This window comes from Rutidosis leptorrhynchoides, chromosome 10 (genome assembly GCF_046630445.1).
Source record: "Rutidosis leptorrhynchoides isolate AG116_Rl617_1_P2 chromosome 10, CSIRO_AGI_Rlap_v1, whole genome shotgun sequence".
NCBI lineage: Eukaryota > Viridiplantae > Streptophyta > Magnoliopsida > Asterales > Asteraceae > Rutidosis > Rutidosis leptorrhynchoides.
The window spans coordinates 341,459,907-341,479,770 of record NC_092342.1 but is presented as its reverse complement, the minus strand read 5'-3'; the positions used below and the strand labels follow the sequence as shown (position 1 = coordinate 341,479,770).

The 19,864-nt window shown below is 31.6% G+C and overlaps 1 protein-coding gene across 1 annotated transcript; it reads left to right on the top strand.

Annotated features, from left to right (window-relative positions):
- The first annotated feature begins 3,672 nt into the window (after positions 1-3,672).
- On the top strand, positions 3,673-12,283 carry LOC139872110 (uncharacterized). The gene is made up of 6 exons (XM_071859923.1): positions 3,673-4,051; positions 6,171-6,257; positions 9,677-9,844; positions 9,954-10,040; positions 10,115-10,186; positions 10,263-12,283. Exons 1-6 carry the CDS (start codon positions 3,872-3,874, stop codon positions 11,961-11,963), a joined length of 2,295 nt encoding a protein of 764 aa, XP_071716024.1. The 5' UTR covers positions 3,673-3,871; the 3' UTR covers positions 11,964-12,283.
- Positions 12,284-19,864: the final 7,581 nt, after the last annotated feature.

Here is a 19,864-nt window from a genome sequence, read left to right as displayed (position 1 = left end):
GCTTCGTGCTAATCCCCCTCATCTTCCCTGCAGGTTGTTGATTATTACATGCTAGTATTTGGGAGAAGATGGGATGTCTAGTGGATATGTTTGACAACCTTTGGAACTCTGATGTCGTGATTTTGTAATAATGAAACCGTTTTGTTAAGTAACACCATATTGCGGGTTTTTGAATAATAAATAGTTGTGTTTAATAAAGAATTATGTTATGGTTGTTTTAAATACTTCCGCTGTGATTTCAAAAAAAAATCTAGGGTGTTATAGTAACATTCCAGTCGACATCTTCCGTATGTTGGTCGGTAATGGTAGTTCGATTCGGTTCTGGCATGATTTATGGTGCGGTACGTCAACTCTTTCTTCGCGTTTTAATAGATGCCTCCACTTGGATACTAATCAGAATGGTTTTGTTGCTGATAATATTGTAAACGGGAATTGTCACATAGCTTGGGCAAGGGAAAATTTAGGTGGTCGAAACGAATAAATTCTCAACTATTTCTACGAGGAAATTGGGCATCCTGTTATTTTCGATCGTCCTGATTCGTGGTCGCGTACAATCAGCGATGAAGGGTGGTACACTGTAAAAGATTTAAGGGGATATATATCGTAGATTGCTTCATTCTTCTGATGTCGAAACGGTATGGTACAAATTTGTTCCGAGAAAAGTGAATATATTCTTATGGCGTTTACGTTTAAATTCTCTTCCCGTTCGTTGGAACCTATCCACGAAGGGGATAGAAATCAACTCTATTGTTTGCCTGATATGTAATAATGGGGTTAAGACTCGAGACCACTTGTTTTTTGAGTGTGAATTGGCTCTTGAGTTATGGCATAAAATTCGGATTCGGCTTGATTGCGACATTCCTCAGTTTTCATCATGGGATTCGTTTCTATCTTGAATTGAGGGAGTTCGATTACAGGTGTCGTTCAAGAATCGAATCATCGCAGTTAAGGTTACTTCCTTGTGGGCCTTATGGCGATATAGGAACGGTGTAGTTTTTCATGATTCTTTTTGTAGTAAAAGTAGTTTTTTGATGTTATTAGATTATTTTATTTTCGTTGGATTAAAAATAGAGGTCATTTAGTTTCGAATTAGAACTTATGGTTATCTATGCCGTTGTAATTATCCCTTAGCGTCTTGCCAGGGATAGCCTTTTTAATATAATTGATTCTTTGGCCGTTAAAAAAAAGAAAAGAAATGGGAAACGTTTTTGTACCAAAGAAAAAAAAAGCGACGAACCAGCTGGTGTTTCAGCGAGATATCAAGGAAGGACGGAAAAAGCCAATGTCAAAAGGAAACCACATCTAGAGCGGAAAAATATGAGATGTTGTCTTAAAGATATCGACAATAAACCAAACTAAACAAACTCTATTGATGCTCCTACACCAACGATCAAAACACCCTCCATCAACGACCAAACACCACCATACCCCTAAAATTGACTAATTAAACGCTAAATTTTAAGCCTAAACCCACCAAAGTAACAAAAGGAACTATTTTCCTCAAAAGACCTCTCCGCCCAAAATAGTAACCTACATCCCACCTACAAAAACGTCGGCAGTTTGCGACCTACAAGAGAAGCACAAAGATAGGTGGAAAGGACAAAACTCCGAAAAATGCCACTGAAAATCCAGAAAAATGTAAGGGACACGCGGATGGGAAAATAAACGGAGTTAACACCGTCGACAGTATAAGAGTTTCAAGAATGAAGCTAGTTAGTTATAACCAAAAACAATTAGTCCGCGCGTTGCTGCGGAATATTTTAACGGCTTTTATAAAACTAATGTTGAGTGAGAATTGATGAAAAAATTACTAATAAAAAGGGAAAAGGGGTCACAAGGACTCGAACCCAGGTCGTTTCGCGTACCACCTCATAAACTCACAAAAAAGACTCTGTTTCGAATATAGTTACTTGCATTTTGTTTGTAAAATTATTTCGAGTTGAACGGTGTTAACAGAGAAACTTAACTCGCGTCGAGAAAAAAGATAAATATTGTCAAAAATTTGGGTGGGTTTTTTATGGACATTGTATTAAAATTAGAAGTTACATTTGGCACCCCTAATGGGGGTAAGTTTGTAAATTTTGTAGGAAAGTTACAAATGATATGTAAAGTTGGGGGGTGTAAGTGTAAAATAGGGGATGAGGTTGGTGTGTCGTTTGATGCTCTTGACTGTTGAAGGGGGTAAATCGACACGAATTGCCATGCCTTTTAGCATATGAAGTTAATAATTAATTGATAATTGACTTGAATATCATAATATTTTGTTATTGTTATTGTGTATTATTTTTAATTTTGTTCAATAACATTTGCACTCGATGAATTATAATTAAGAGAATTGCGAGAATGAAGCTAGTTAGTAACAATTGGTGATCACTTCTTGCACTGCACAGATTTAGCTTGATTAGTTTATCATAATCATTGTTAGTGTGTATTATTATTATTATAATATTCAATAACGTTTACACCTGATGAATGATAACTAGTTTATAGTTAAAATCTTTGATATTTTTAACGGTTTATATAATGTAGTATAGTATAGTATAATATAATATAATATGGAAAAATGCTAACGACAGCTCTAAGGGTTGTCGTTAACATGTATTAAGTAATTGTACATGGCGGTTATTAGTCATTGTCATAAAGACGGTTATCAAAATTTACAACATTTTAAAGCATGTTAATGACAATCCTTAGGGCCGTCGTTATCATTTTACTATAATATAATATAATATAATATATAACGAGTAAAAAAAATTTGCGCTTCGATGCAGGGTGTTTATGATCAGTTAATTGAAAGGATAGTTTTGATCGGGTTATTGAGCGTAAAAGAAAAAAAAAATGGGAAAAAGGATAAAAGGGTTGAAAATATAAGAAAAAAAAGTTTTTAAAAACAAAGGCAAAATATCATGGATAAGTAAAATGTTTACTTCATTAATTAACATGAGTGAAATTACTATTCTACCATTGTGAATATAACTCCTCATGGTAATTAGTATTGATGAACGTTGAACAATGAATAACATATAATATTAATATATAATATAGTATAATGATATAATTAAATAAACTAGATAGATACTTTGATTACAAATGTTTTTAGATGAAACTAGCTAGAGCTGGAGCTTGTAGTTGTAGCTGGAGCTGGAGCTTATAGACTAGAGCTGGAGCTAGAGTCTATTTTTGAAACTAGTAGCTAGAGCTTATTATTTTCTATAAGTGTTTGGTAAACTAGATGAAACTTATTTTTCAATTCATAAGCTCTACTTTTATTCATAAGCTACTAGAAGTAGCTTATTTTTTAAGAACTTATGATTTTCATAAGCTCCATTTTTTATGTCTATCAAATGAAACTTATTACCTAAAGCTTATTATATTCATAAGCCTCCAATAAACTACTGCACCAAACACACCAAAAACCTCGCTTAAATCCGATATTAGCCCAAAAGAAATTATTAGGTAAATTACAATTACCTTAGGATAATTACATTCACAAAAATAAAAAGAACACAATGCCAAATTTCACATATCCACCGTTAAATCATTACACCATCAACCACATCGACGGTCTGTCAGATACACCAGTTACAGTTACCGTCACCCTATCATAATTTAAAATTAAATCGCTCATCTCACACATCCTCAGACTCGATAGCAGCAGCTGTAACAAATACGAACCATCTTTTTTCCCTCTCTAGATTCTTTCACTCTACATATATATACAACATATACATAGAGATTTATTTGGTTTTTAATATTCTAGGGTTTCAGTCGATCAATTTTGCCCGTGATCCAGATGTGAGTGTTTGTGGATAATCATAAGATTAGGGTTTTTGAATTTAGTTTTATAAAATTTTTTATAATTGGCGGAATAATGGACAGCAGCAACAACATTAGTAGGATGGATGTATCGTTATCATCGGTTGATGTGGATTTGATTTCTGTTATGCAAGCGTTAGCGAAAGAAGCGACTGAGTTTTATCAGTCAGGGAAGTATGTTGACTGTCTTAGGGTTTTGAATCAGATCCTGGAGAAGAAAGTTGATGATCCGAAGGTGAATTCGCTTATATCTATATGCTTGTGAATTCATTTATATGTTATTATTGCGTTGATTATTGGAAATTGTTTCGATTGTGAGGAGTTTTGTTTTTTTAACAGTTAAATGCAGATTGTAGGATTGATTAATACTGCTTAATAAAAAAAATTAAGATTATGTTTATTAATTTTTCGCTATATGTTCAGAGTTGGAGTTCCTTGAAACTGCTTTGAAATTTAAGTTCACTAGTGATACTAATAATACATGTATTTTAGAAATTGGCTCAAGTTTATTAGAAACATTGTTGAATGACAAAATAGGTCCACTAGATAATGACTTGAGTCTTTGGAAGTTGGCTTTAGTTGGTAGTGGATTATGCTCATTGTTGGCTAGGGTCAGATGGTATGTTTCGAGGTTTTGAGGAGAACTTTATTTATAAAACTGTGTTTAGGATGCTTGACTGAAGGACATTCTTGATAGGTTTTTTATGATTAGGAATGTGGTGCGCTCGGGGATAGTTTAAGACTCTCTGATAGAATTATTAGCTCTTTCTGTTTTGTTCGTAACTCTTTGTGTTAAGAATTTTTTCAATGAACTGTACTTTTCTCATATTGTGTTGCCTTTACTAGTTCTTTTTTTTTTTTTTTGACCAAATGTTTTTTAAACATCCACTGTACCATGTTACTATAAAAAAATTGAAAGACCATGAAAAATGTGCTTAGCATGTATGAAGTTACTGTCTATGAACAACATATGATCCTCATATAGTGGTGCCATGATCTATCTAGTTAGGTTTATTGTTACATTGAGGTTGGTTATCGATTATTTTGTTGAGGAAATGTGGAATACATTGTAAGCTACTGTAAAATTTGAATTTTTTCTAATGTTTCCTATATTATGTTTGTAACCATAACTGTGAGTAGGCAAAGCTGCTAGTGTCCAGTAGACTGTAGACTGGCTGGGTACACTCCTGGTAACTAGATGGGCATGTTCAGTAGGCTGGCTATATAAATATTTGCACTTTTGGATACTTTAAAGTGATATTTAACCAGTCATGACTCTTGGGGTGGGTTTCTTGGCTTACTTTGAGAATTTCGTATCGTTTTTGCCAATCCAAAGTCTTAAAAGAAGGCTAAACTGATAATCTAGTATATATTATGTAAAGTAACAAGTATATAAACTTAGACCACATTTATTTGATAGCTTTAAACTTACATAAGCATACAAAGTTAATACTCTTTAATTAAACGTAAGGAATTGAAATGACAGACTTTAATGGCGGTGTGCATCAGATATATAATATATTACAAGCTAGTAAGAGTGGAGTATTGCTCTCTTATCTTTTTTGTAGCCTGTACATATATAGTTTTGTTTTTTATGTCACTTCGAACTAATAGTAGTAAGATTGATACAACTTCTTTCTTCACCGGCTCAGTGTAGGTATTTAGTTTATTGTGTTAGGATTTTGAACAACAAAGTGTTTTAAATCGATTATCCATTGCAAGCATTCTCTATGGGATGTGAGTAAGTGAATAACGTTGCAATCCCTCTGCTTTTGAATATTTCGCTGTTGTGAAATGACTTTATTGGTAACTCCATTCAACACACGGACACAACATATTGCGTGTTAGTAGATAGGAATCTTTGATGATGGCTTTAGCTATCATCAAAATTATAGGAGCAAGTAAATTTCTGAAATTGGTTTGTATTGTAAAGATTAGGTGGGTCTTTTGTTTGCCGACTCGGGACTTTGGAACGACTAGTTGGTCGGGACTTCGGACGTTGACCAACATTTACTTTAGTTTTATAGTAATAAATATATTAGAACAAATCTTTAAATAAATAATTATATATGTATGTGTGTGTGTGTGTGTGTATATAATTTATTTTTGGAAGAATTTTTAATATTAGGCTATTAGCTATGTTTAGAGTACAATTAATTTTTGCTCAGATTACATGTCGAATGCCATACTCATCATATCCTTTTGGTGTTTAGTGTATATGTGTGTATATATATCATGTAGCATGTACATATTTGTATTTTGTAGTTAACATTTAATACTTAAATGAATGAATATTGTGTATACATGACTACTTACTGATGTTTTTCTTTCTGTTAATCTACCTCGTATTTTAGATTCTTCATAACATTGCTATTGTGGAGAACCTTCAAGATGGATTTTCAAATCCAAAGAGATTTTTGGAAGCCCTTGACAATCTTAAGGTATGTTTATTGTTTGTCATTTTGGAGGTTAATGTTGTAGGATGTAATTGGTTGAAACTAGAAAAAATTCGACCGCGTTGCTGCGGTTGTATTTGGATATACATTGTTTGATACCTAATATATCTAACGGTCCGTGCATGACGGAAACTAATATTGAGCGAGAAATGAGAAAAAAAAAATTAGGGGAAAAAGGGGGTAGCAAACTCGAACTCCGATTTTTTACTTTACAAACTAATGAACTTATATATATATATATATATATATATATATATATATATATATATATATATATATATATATATAGTGGTAGGATCAAGGGGGAAGTAACCAATCGAGGGGAAGCGGGGGGAAGCAAATTTTTTTTTTTTTCGTTTTTTGAAAAAACTTTATTCACGAACATTATAGATTGGATGAAAATATGAACATTTAATAAAGACACTTTGTGATAAATGTTTTTATTTTGGCGGGAAAACGCTCGAAGAAGTAATATATAACAATTATCGTGTTTTTCGAGCGTATGTTGAGGTTTTAGATATTAGGGTTTAGAAATTTAGGGTTTAGATTTAGGATTTAGATTGAGTTTTAACACGAACGGTTTAGAGTTTAGGGTTTTGGGTTTAGGGACTAAACCCAAAACACCAAACCCTAAACCCTAAACTCTAAATCGGGCTAAATTTTACTTCACAAAACATGAAAAAAAAAAAAAACGTTAACATTCTTCACGATCAATATTATCTTGAATGTTATTTTTTTCGATCGTTTTCCCGCCTAAATAATAACATTCATCACGAAGTGTCTTTTCTAAATGTTCATATTTTCGTGTGATCTTGATGCCTAAAAAAAAATTCCAAAAAAAAAACGAAATTTTTTTTTTTTGCTTCCCCCCGATTGGTTACTTCCCCATTGATCCTGCCCCTATATATATATATATATATATATATATATATATATATATATATATATATATATATATACACACACACTAGTGAAATGACCCGTGGAACCACATGTTTGTTTAAACGAAACAGTTTAATGATATGTTTTAGGTATTAAGTAAACGTAAATGCTAAAGTCATTTAGTTTAATGACCCGTGGAACCACATAGTCTGACTAAGAAACTTGTCAGCTGAACTTTTCATCAAACACCTAAAATGCATATTAAACAATCTACATCCAATCATAAGAGATAATATTAGTTGTTATTTTATTTTAAAAGTATAAATTAAAATATAAATTTAGAATTGGTTTCCTTCTGCCTAGCTTTTATACCTTCTCGTATTCAATTCAAAAAAATTAATTAAAAAATTTTGAAATTATTTAATTTTAATATTTAAAATAATTATTAATAAGATTTAATAATAATAATTAATAATTAATTAATAAGATTTAATTTTAATTCAAAATTATTTAGATTAATGACATCACTCACCATGCTTAGATTTTTTTCTTTTTCTTTTTGATTTTTTCTTAATAAAGGAATTAACCTAATAATGACATCATCATTATAGCATTTTAATATATATATATATATATATATATATATATATATATATATATATATATATATATATATATATATATAATCCAAAATGTTTTTTTAAACTCCGTTTCGCATATAGTTAGTTGCGTTTTGTTCGTAAAATTATTTCGAGTTGAACAGTGATGACAGAGAAATTTAACCCGCGGCGGGAAAAAAGATTAATAGAAAAAAATTCGACCGCGCGTTGCTGCCGTTGTATTCAACGCGCGGTCGAATTTGGATATATGTTGTTTGATATCTAATATATCTAATAGGTTAAGTTGGTTGTTGTACGTGTATGTATATGTATGAAATATGGCCTGAAATATTTGGCTTTTTTTAACGATCCCGTTGTGTTCATCAGATTTTTTCGAGTTGAACGATGATTTCGGAAAAATTTAACTCGCACCGAGCGATATGAAATATAGCCCGAAATATTTAGTGTTTTTTCAACGATGTCCGTTTCGCGCGCAGTTTTGTCAGATTTTTTCAAGTTGAACGGTGGTTTCGGAAAAATTTAACTCGCACCGAGCGAGAAGATAGGGCCCGTTAAAAATTCGGGTGGAATTAGTTTCTTTTATTTTAATAAAATTATATATTATATATTTACGCTTTCTACCCCTGAAAAAGTGTAAACTTGAGGGGGCGTTGTGTAAATTAAGCCGAAGCTGAGGGACCGGTTGTAGTGTGAACGCAAACTCAAAACGACAATCCGATATAACTGAAACGACGGAATCCGCTACGCGTTTTAGTATATAGGTATAATATAATTATAAAGTTAATATTTAACCCCTAAACTAATATTGCACTCATAACATTTACCCCTGAAAACTTACATCTTTAACCCTCACATTATGTGGCACTTAACCCTTCCTTGGCAAAAACGACACATCCATCCCACTCTCAAACTCACCTAAACGACCATATTTTAGGTGACTATTAGTAGATATGGAAATGGTTTTACTTCTAACATGTATCTGATATGTCCTATACAAGGTTGTTCTACAATTACGTTCTGTTAGAATTTCTTCGGCTTATCAATATCAGTATTATATTAGTAAAGTGGATTATGAAAGACATCTAGAAGTTAATGACACATCTTGCTGTTTTGTTACGACTCTATCTGACCACACTGTATATCATTTAAATGTTAAATTAGAGCTAAAAGCCAACTGATAATGCATGCATTTTGTTAGAATTTTTCCATAAGAATCATATACTTAATAAATAAATTACGTTCTTCCCCACTGATAAAATAGATATATATTATGGAAGATTCCAGAGAACCAGAAAGTCATTGGCAATAAATGCTGCCTGAATAAATGATGATATCAGGAGATTTACTTGTTGCGCTGTTCCAAACATTGTATCTGTACTGCTGTTCTTAACTGGTTCTTGTTTCTAGTACAATTTATTTGGCTTTGCAATTTTACTTTTGATATTAATTGTTGTGCCGACGTACATTGTTGCAAAGCACTTGTTTTCAGTTACTCAGTAATCTTTTTGTTTTCTTCTATGCTTTGAGAGTATGTCAACGTTACAGACTTAGTTTCAGGCCTAATTAATTATAGATCTAAACATCACTAGAAAGTGATATTATATATAATCTTAACATTATTGCACTTTCTTTGTTTGGTTTTTCAATATCAGGAAACTAGGTACATTATTGTTTCCTACCCATTTCACCCATTTTGTATCTCATTTATTGTTAATCACTTCCTCACCACACACATTCATTTCTAATGTGTAATTATCTGTAGATCATCTTATGTTAGTGATTGCATTTCATAAACTTTTGAGGTCCATTTATTTCATGAATGACAACATTTGTTAGCATCTTTTTTCCCGCATGGTATCATAGTTTCATATGCTTACTACCTATTTTTCTCATCTGGTTAAGAAACGAAGTGAGAGGCATGCTCACTCACCCGGGCAAAATGCAGACACATTGAACAACAAGATCAAATTTGTGGGAAATAATATTGCGGCCAATTCAGCCTCTACCATCAATAATGCCCCGGGCGCATCAAATGACGATTTTGATGCTTCATTGACGACATTCAACATAGTACGCCAATATGTTTTATTGTCGCTTTTCAAGTTCTCCTGCATTGTGTGTGATATGCTCTGTTTTTTTAACCGTATTAGCTGCTCTTCTTCTTCTATATTTTTTCTAGGCAGTCATCCTGTACCATCTACACGAATATGAGAAGTGTTTTTCTATTTTGGAGAGATTATATCAAAATATTGAACCAATAGATGAGGTATGACATAAATTCATAACTTGTTTTTTGGGCTTCGGTTTCAGTTGGTTCATTAGTTTGTTTTTGTTCTGCAGAGGGTGGCCCACCATGTATGTCTCTTGTTACTGGACGTTTCCTTAATATGCCATCATGCTTCAAGAGCTGCAGTAAGTTTCTTGTTTTTGGTAGTGACTACAAAATGTTCCTGTGTATTAGATAAGCAAATTTGCAACATTATTACAGGACGTGATCAATTATTTGGAAAGAGTGGGCGGCAATAGCTTAGGTGGCAGCCAAAATGAACCTGGAAACTTCACTCAGCAACTAACAAACTCAGTGACAAAATCCACGTCAACACCCAGCAACGTGATGATGTCAGAATCAGTTAGTTCTGATTCAGCTGTTAACACAAACGGCCCCGAAAGTCCAATAGCTCGAACTCTCTCAGAGGAAAAACTCTTCGAATCTCTAATGTCAGCCCTTGATTTACGGCCCTCAAATGATCTCACAAAAACCCTAGCTGACGAGACTCTTATTACAACACCTGATTTAAGGCTGAAAGTGCATTTATACAAAGTTTGGGTTCTCATTCTTACTAGAAATCTCAAAGCAGCCAAACGTGAAGTCAAAATGGCCATGAACATAGCCATTGGAGAAGATTATACGCTCGCATTGTTTTTAAAATCACAACTTGAGTACGCTAGAAATAATCATAATAAGTCGATTAAGCTTTTAATGGCATCCGTCACTCAAACCGGAACCAGATCCCGAACTACTGGTTTATATTACAACAACCTTGGATGCATTTATTATAAACTAGGAAAATATCAGACGGCAGCATACTATTTCTCAAAGGCACTCAGTAACAGCTCTTTACAGAAAAATGAAAAACCTAGGAAACTGTTGAGTTACTCACAGGACAAATCTGTTTTGTTTGCATACAATTGTGGGCTGGTTTATTTAGCTAGTGGGAAACCGGTACTTGCGGTTCGATGTTTCCAACAGGCGAGTTCGGTCTTCTTCAAACGGCCTCTCTTATGGCTTCGAATTGCTGAGTGTTGTATTATGTATTCAGAAAAGAAAGGTGATATAAACGTTAATATTATTGGCCGGGGAAAATGGAGACAACTTGTTATAGATTGCTGGAATTCAAGAAATACGGTGCAGATCGAGCCGAACCTTTCACTGACGTTTGCTAAAAGCTGTCTTTTAAATGCCTTGCACTTTCTATATACTTTTGATGGGTCAAATGTAAAAACGGGTCAGGTGAACTCAAATGGTGAAGTCAAAGAGTCAAAGATTGGGAACAGTTTGTTGTTACAGAGCTCGGTGAATGAATACGAGGGCCTTTGTGGAAAAGAGAATAAGATGATCTTGCAAGCTGTGCTTGCTGACCTGGCGTTCGTTTACTTGGAATTGGGGAATGTAGAGAAGGCATTGACTACTGCTAAGAGTCTTCTGAGACTTCCAGAAGGTTCTAGAGTATATGTTTTTTTAGGAAATGTTTATGCAGCCGAAGCTTATTGTCTCTTGAACCAGCCTAAGCAAGCTTCTGAACATTTATCGACGTACATATCAGAACAAAATATACCTTACAGCCAAGAGGATCGTGACATCTGGAAAATGAGGAAAACTGTGGATCTCGAGGAACCAAATTCCAGTAATACCCCTTTCTTGGACCAATCGGTACCATTTTCTCTCAATCCTGAAGATGCCCGTGCGGTCCTATATGCAAACATGGCCTGTTCGTTAGCTGTTGAAGGTGATATCAAGAGGGCGAAAGAGGCCATCACAGTAGCATTGTCGGTTTTACCCGACTGCCCGGAAGTCGTTCTTACCGCCACTTATGTAGATTTGGCGTGTGGGAACACGCGAGATGCAGTGATGAAGTTGAAACAATGCAGGTGTGTACGATTTCTTGATGTCACATTAGCAGAGAAATGATGGTTGTTGGTTGGTTGATGAGAAGTTTAAGGCTTTGAGATGTGTAGGTAGGGTGAAACAATCCTTTGAAACCGAGGATTTGATTTGTAACATATATATATAGCTCAAAGTTCAGGGTAAAAAGTAGTTTTTTTTTTTTTTTTGGGTGACTCTTTTTTTGAGCCTAATTTTCATCTTTTATATTCTGCTGGTTTTTTAGGTTTTCATAGATCGTTCGATTGGTCCGAGACTCTCTAACGGATTTGTTCTACATTAGATTTGAGATGTAATATTTTTGAGTCTGTTGATGTACTGATTTCAGAGAGGTTTAGTTGGTTTAATGGGAGTTAAATTCCAATAGTTTTACTTTTGTCAATTTCTATTGATAGTGTGGTTGGGTTGGAATGATGGGCCTAATCTGTGTTTGATAACGTGGCTGGATTGATGGGCCTTATCTCTATTTATGTGCCTAATGGTTCAAACTAGTTATTGAACCCTCGTTTTGCGTCGAGGGTTCGATTTTTAATGTATTTTATTGCGTTTAGTAAATTATTTTGTGGCTAACGATGATGTCGTTGAAGGGCAACTCGAGTCGAACTAAAAGGTATAAACCGTGAGAGATTTAAATGTTATTTTAAATTAACAATATATGTGCATCTCCGCGTTTCGCTATGGAATAGTCGACTTTTAAAAATTTAACGCAAAATCAATGTGTATGAAAAGTACCCAAAATATTTAGCGTTTTTTAAAAAGCGTCCGTTTTGCGTATAACTAGTGACATTGTGTTCCTAAATTTTTTTCGAGTTTAACGATGGTGTCGAAAAAATTTACTCGTTGCGAGAGAGAATATATGACCCGTTGAATATTTAGGTGGAGTTTATTTAAAATTTTTTATGAAAATGGTTATTTGACACTTTACCCCCTGTTTGGGGGGTCGATTTGAATTTTTCAAAAAAGTGTGAGGGCATTTGTTGGTAAAATAAAATTTAGTTAAAATAAAAAAAAAAAAAAAGAAGGTGAAAAGTTGAAAATGCATATGATACTATTCATAACTTTTGTCTGTTAGTTAATATGTAAATTCACGTTCTCAAATCTAGGCCCTTAATAGAAATTGAACCCTTCACATTGTAATAGTAACATGCTAGAAAATGTCACATTTTTCTTATATAAAGCAACTAGTTTCAAACTTTTCTAGGTGTAATGATTGGTAACAATATGTGGATCTTGTAATTGAAAATGTTGGTGCGACTTAAAATTTTCTCGATTTTTACAATGTCAGTTTATAGATCAATAGTAATATTTTCGCCTGTATTTTTGGTAAATTCATCATTAATTCATTATCATCATGCATTAGACCATATATAACCCTGCCTGTAACGTCAATGACAGATTGTGCACTTTTTTGTGATGTAGCAAGGTCAAGAAGTGAAGTTTTTTAATGGTAAGTATTAAATTTGAGTGTTAAATTTGTCGTGGGTAATGTGGTAATATATTATTGGTGTTGAATATAAAATATATTAATTAAGAATATATAAAAATTAATACTAAAATCTGATTGGCTGGAGAGGATTTGACACTTTCTCCTATTTCCGTCACATATATGACTAACGCCCCATTTCCGTCAGCACTGACGCCCCATTAGAGGCGTCAGGGGTGTCAGAGCCCTGCCACCTAGCTTTCCATGTCATCTGACGAAAATTTTTGATGCCCATTAGAATTGGTCTTATAAGTACTTGAATCATTATAGGTACTTTACGAAAAATATATAGCGGTTAAGAAGTAATTCCCCACACAAATTACACTCTAACTGAAAGATGCTTATTTTATTGTTTTTAGTTTCATTGCTTAAAAAAAGTAAAATCAGTAGCACTGTTTTCACTAATCTTGTCAACAAAACCATACAAACAAATATCCGGATGTTTGATACCAATAATGGAAATGCTATATCGTAGATGATAGATATGTTTCATCCAGAAGTATGATAACATCTTAACGCTTAGTGGTTTTTGTAATATACCGTTTGACCGTCATTGCATATCCCGAACGTAATTTGTCTCGCTGTAACAATACATCGACACCACAACTTAAGTATATTAAGATCTAAGTCATATGTTCGATTCAAGTCCAATAAAATAAATATATATAGATGTATGGTCATGATCTACCAAATTTGTATGTGATACTTCACAAGATTTGTCGTGACCCGTCCTAATCCATCTGGACGAATACAATAACATATGATTTCATCGCGAGGTACTTGACCTCTATATGATACATTTTACAAACATTGCATTCGATTTTAAAAAGACAAACTTTCATTTCATCGAAAATTGACGGCATGCATACTATTTCAGAATATATCCAACTATAATTGACTTAATAATAATCTTGATGAACTCGACGACTCGAATGCAACGTCTTTTGAAATATGTCATGAATGACTCCAAGTAATGTCTCTAAAATGAGCAAATGCACAGCGGAAGATTTCTTTCGTACCTGAGAATAAACATGCTTTCAAGTGTCAACCAAAAGGTTGGTGAGTTCATTAGTTTATCATAAACATTCATTTCCATAATTTTAATAGACCACAAGATTTCATTTTTTCATAAATAACATTACACTCGCAAGTGTATAAAAATCCATTCGTATGATGAACACTTGGTAACCGACATTAACATAATGCATATAGAATATCCCCGCATACTCGCAAGTATGCCATAAATATTGGCAATCGCAATCACCCTTTAAATCGAAGTACTAAAGCATTTCAAATTCCAGAATGGGGTTTGTTAGGCCCATAGATCTATCTTTAGGATTCGCGTCAATTAGGGGCCATTTTCCTAATTCTTAGGTTACCAGACTTGAAGGGGCGATATTCGGTATAGTAATCCAACCATACAATGTAGTTTCAAGTACTTGTGTCTATTTCGTAAAACAGTTATAAAAGCAGCACATGTATTCTCTGTCCCAAAAATATATATTGCAAAAGCATTTAAAAAGGGAGCAAATGAAACTCACAATACTGTATTTTGTAGTAAAAATACATATGACGATATTGAACAATGCAGGGTTGGCCTCGGATTCACGAACCTATATCATTCATATATTTATTAAAACATATACTTGTAATCTAACAAATATATATTATTATCAGTAGTGATATAATTTGTATTAATATCTTATATCTGTCAATTTATATATTTTAAATAAATATCAGTATTAATATAGTGTTTTGTATTAAATACATTTTTATATAACTTTCTTTCATTGGCAAAAATTAATAATTATAATAATACCAGATTAAAGATAATAATAATAATAATGATAGTTATAATATTAATAAAAATGTAAATGAAAATTTAATAAAGATAATAACTTTAATAATAAGGTTATATGATAGTTTTAATAATAAGAATTTTAAGACTCATATTAATGATACTAATAATAAATATAACAGTTATTTTGTTCTTAAAAAGAAAAATTAGTTTTAAGTCTAATTCCTAAGACTAAATAATATTTAGTATTAATATTTTGTAATAATAAATATAATTATGATAATAATATTAATATTAATGATAATATTAGTAAATTGCATTATGATAGTGTTAATAATACTAATACTAATAATAATTATAATACCTTTAGATATAATTCTAATGATAATAATTATAATCTTTATAATACCAATAATAATAAATGATCAAAATCTCATATGAGTAATAATAATAATAAGTATATTGCTAATAATAATAATAATATTAACAATAATAATAATAATCATAATAATAATTAATAATTAATAATAATAATAGAATTAGAAAACTACCTCAAGTGAAATAGGTTCCAAAAAAAATGTATGGCAGCCCCTGGATTCGAACTCATGACCATATGCTAACCCGCTAACCTCATAAACCAATCGACCATCTGTGCTTTTCTGATTATTTCTTATACTAAATTTTTATATAACCCGTTTTGTTAACCTGTTCTTCTTCCTCAAACCAAACCAATCGATCAGAATAACCACATCTTAATCCAACCACTAATTAATGGACTAACCAAGAACTGGTGATGAAACAGAAACAACTATGCCGTGTTTAATTTAAATTTTTATAGCAGAAAAGATAAAAAAAATGGCAGTCGATAAAAACACTCTTGCCTTAAATCGTGATTTTGAAATCTAGACCTTTTTTGATTGCAGTTTCAACATGAAAAAGATAGTATAACGTACCTAGAAACTTTCTCCATCAACAATTTGACTGACAACACAAACACGAATTCAAATTTCACTATGAACACGAAGTTTTGACTTTTTCCAAAAATACTTTGACTTCGAAATTCAACTTTGATTTTGCGAATTACGAACTGAAACTCTGCAGATAGAATCACGACCTGATTTAAATCCCTTCTACATTTTTAGTTTCTGTAATTTGATTCGAAAATGGGCTAGTGCAAAAATTTATGCGTACAGAGCATTAGCGGTGTTCACTCTTTTCTGATTTAAATTATGTGGCAAAGGCAGCTTCAATTGATAGTTTACAATGATAATGGTGAACTAAATGGTTGTTTTACTTTATAACATCGAACAATTCGTTTGTTACATACAATTATATGATCGACGGGATTTGTTTTAAAGGACAGAGATAATAATAAAAAATAAAACTTTGAAATAGATGGATAACTGAATTAAATCTTTTCTGTGATTTTTGATGTCGACATTGTTTCAATTAAGAAGACAAATTACATAGTGAAGATAGTGATCTATAACAGGATTTATAATTATTTGTATTTATTTTAGTATGTAATCGTATTTATATATGTATATACATATATATATATATATATATATATATATATATATATATATATATATATATATATATATATATATATATATCACTTTATTTTGTATAAGTATAAGTATTTTTATATAACTGTATCTATATATCTGTATTTACATTATGTAATTACTCTTATTAATTAATAATTATATCTATAATAATAATACACTTAATATTATAGATAAAATTTTTTTATAATATTATAATTATATTATTATTAATGGTAATGAATATAATATCTATAAAATTAATAATAATATTACTTATCAATATATAATACTAATTATAAGAATACTAATATTATTAATGTTAATAATATTAATAATAATAATATTATAACAAATTATATATATCAAATTCGTATTTATTATATATTTTAAATAATATTAATATCACTAGTATTGACATTAATATTAGAAGTAATAACCATATTATTTTAATAACTATAGTTATACTAGTATTACATATATGTATTATTACTTATGTAATATTTTTTTTTTATTTTTTTTATATAGTATATCATATAATAACTTTTATTGATTAATTATTATTTCTAAGATATATATTACAATATATTAGAAGTCATATTTATTTATTTATATATAAATTTACCTATCATAATTACTTAATGTTTCTGTTTTATATTTTTACATTTTTAACTCAAATGAGTAAATTATATTTTATTAGTTCAAAATATTATACATACACTTATATATATATATATATATATATATATATATATATATATATATATATATATATATATATATATATATATATATATATATATATATATATATATATATATATATATATTTACATTTTTATTTACACATAACTATTCGTGAATCGTCGGGGATAGGTCAATGGTAATTGAATATATGAACATAGTTCCCAAAATTTTCGAGACTCAACATTATAGACTTTGCTTATCGTGTCAGAATCATAATGAGTTTAGGTTAAAATTTGGTCAGAAATTCCCGGGTCGTCACAGTACCTACCCGTTAAAGAAATTTCGTCCCAAAATTTGATTGAGGTCGTCATGGCTAATGATAAAAATGTTTTCATGACGAATATGAGTTGATAGAGAGAGTTCTATCATTATTGAGTAATATAGATAAAATGATTCGATTATGTGAAGCGTACGAGTGAAGCTGTCACAAAAGAGTGAAATGAGAAAATAAAGATTCGCCTTAGCTTTTGACGTAGTCAGGTTTGAATTTAGAAAATAAGGTTCGTCTTAACTTTTGACGTCGTCTTGATTGAATTTCGGAATTCAAGAGATTTAAAGAAAATCTTCAAAATCTAAAAAATCTGATTCTTCGGGATTTAAGGGAATTAGGATCTCTTTAATTAAATGCGGTCATCTGCGTTGATTTCTTTATCAGATATTTCACTATAAATTAATTTCTTCCGTTCTATTACTTTTACCACTCCTATACTAAATTCCTAAATTTAAAAGTTTGTGAAAAATGCTTAATCCAGTTCTGATCCTTGTCCTTATCCTTACTATCGCAACAATCATTCTCCTTTTCCAACTTCCACTGGAGGAATCTATTTTCTTCTATTCGCCCTTGGGGTTATAGTGTTTTTAATCCTCCCGTGTCTTTATGTTGCGATAAACATTGACATACACGGTTTGTAATCATTGTCAGGCTTAATATTTTTCTCTATATTTTGGAGCTCTTTGCCTTTTTATTATCTTCTCGACCTCTAGTGAAGCGAGTAATGTTTCTAGAATTCGTAAGTATGGAGTTTCGAATGAACTTAATGTTCTAAACAAGAAAGAACGTAATAGCACGATTTGATTTGTCAAATTACCAGAATCACTGAGAATAGAACTATCAAGAATATATTTTCTGGATATGTTCAGAAGTTAATCAGAATGAAAGAGTTATGTAACACGGTACATGATGACGGTATGATCTGTGAATCATCACGTTCCATTAGAAACTCAGCATGACTTACTGTAATATAATCACGTTGATCAAGTGTCATTATATTATACTAACTCATGCATCAATCTCCAACACTACTTCAAAATCATTCATAATTCAAACTCGAATTTTAAAGAAATTTAGAAACTAAAGTAGTTTCATTTATGATGTAATATAGATAGCACGAAGAGATAAATAATTTCGGACGAGAATATTTATGAAAATATCTTCAGAAATATTGAAAATATTTATGATGATATTTTGGAATTTCTAAGTTCGATGGTTGATGAAGAAACATTTTCCGCAAGATTTTAACATGGGTACGGAGTAAGATATTCGTTGAAGGTTTCATCGGATCCAGAATCACTTGGATTCTTTGAATATATGGTATGGTCCTTGTATTTGTCCTTGGTCTCCTTCGTGGTTACCTCAATTCGTTTTCCAGTTTCAAATTTTCTGAGCTTTTCCAACATACTATTCCTTATCATTAAACTTTTGGCGGTTAAGGTCGTTTACTGCTTCATTCACTTTTTCAACATTCCGAGTATTGATTAGTAGACTGGGTGATTTTCAGAATTTCAGAATGGAAGGTCATAATTCTAAGAGATAAAGATTATACATATAACTGTTGATGTAGATATGTTGTGAGTTTTTAAAGTACTGATTGCTGTTTCCCAGTAAATGGTATGGCAGTTCTCGTTACAAGATATGGATGAGTATATGAGAGAGTTTTAATGAATAAATATAGTGATTTATCGAAGTGACTTACGCCAAAGAGTAGTGAAGTTACTGGTACGTTTACTGTTAATGTGGTGGGATATAAACAGTTCTCCGGTAACGAAGGTGAAAAGACAACGTATATATCAAGGTTATAATAAAGTTGTTTCGGACGAAAAGTCGAAGTTAACTTGCTGGAGCTGTGACAAAACTGACTATTGTGAAAAAGAATTGCAATGTTATTTTCTGTAATAACAATGCCAAAGGAACTAACGCAGATACGTGTTAAACATTTACTCAGGTTCTGAGTGTTTTCAGGTGCATAACTATATGCATAAATCTTTTCTTCCGTAGATGAAGTGCGGTTGGTTCATCCTCTCGACTGAGGTGTTTTCAAGAATCATGAATGGTTTGAACGCGGATTGTAATC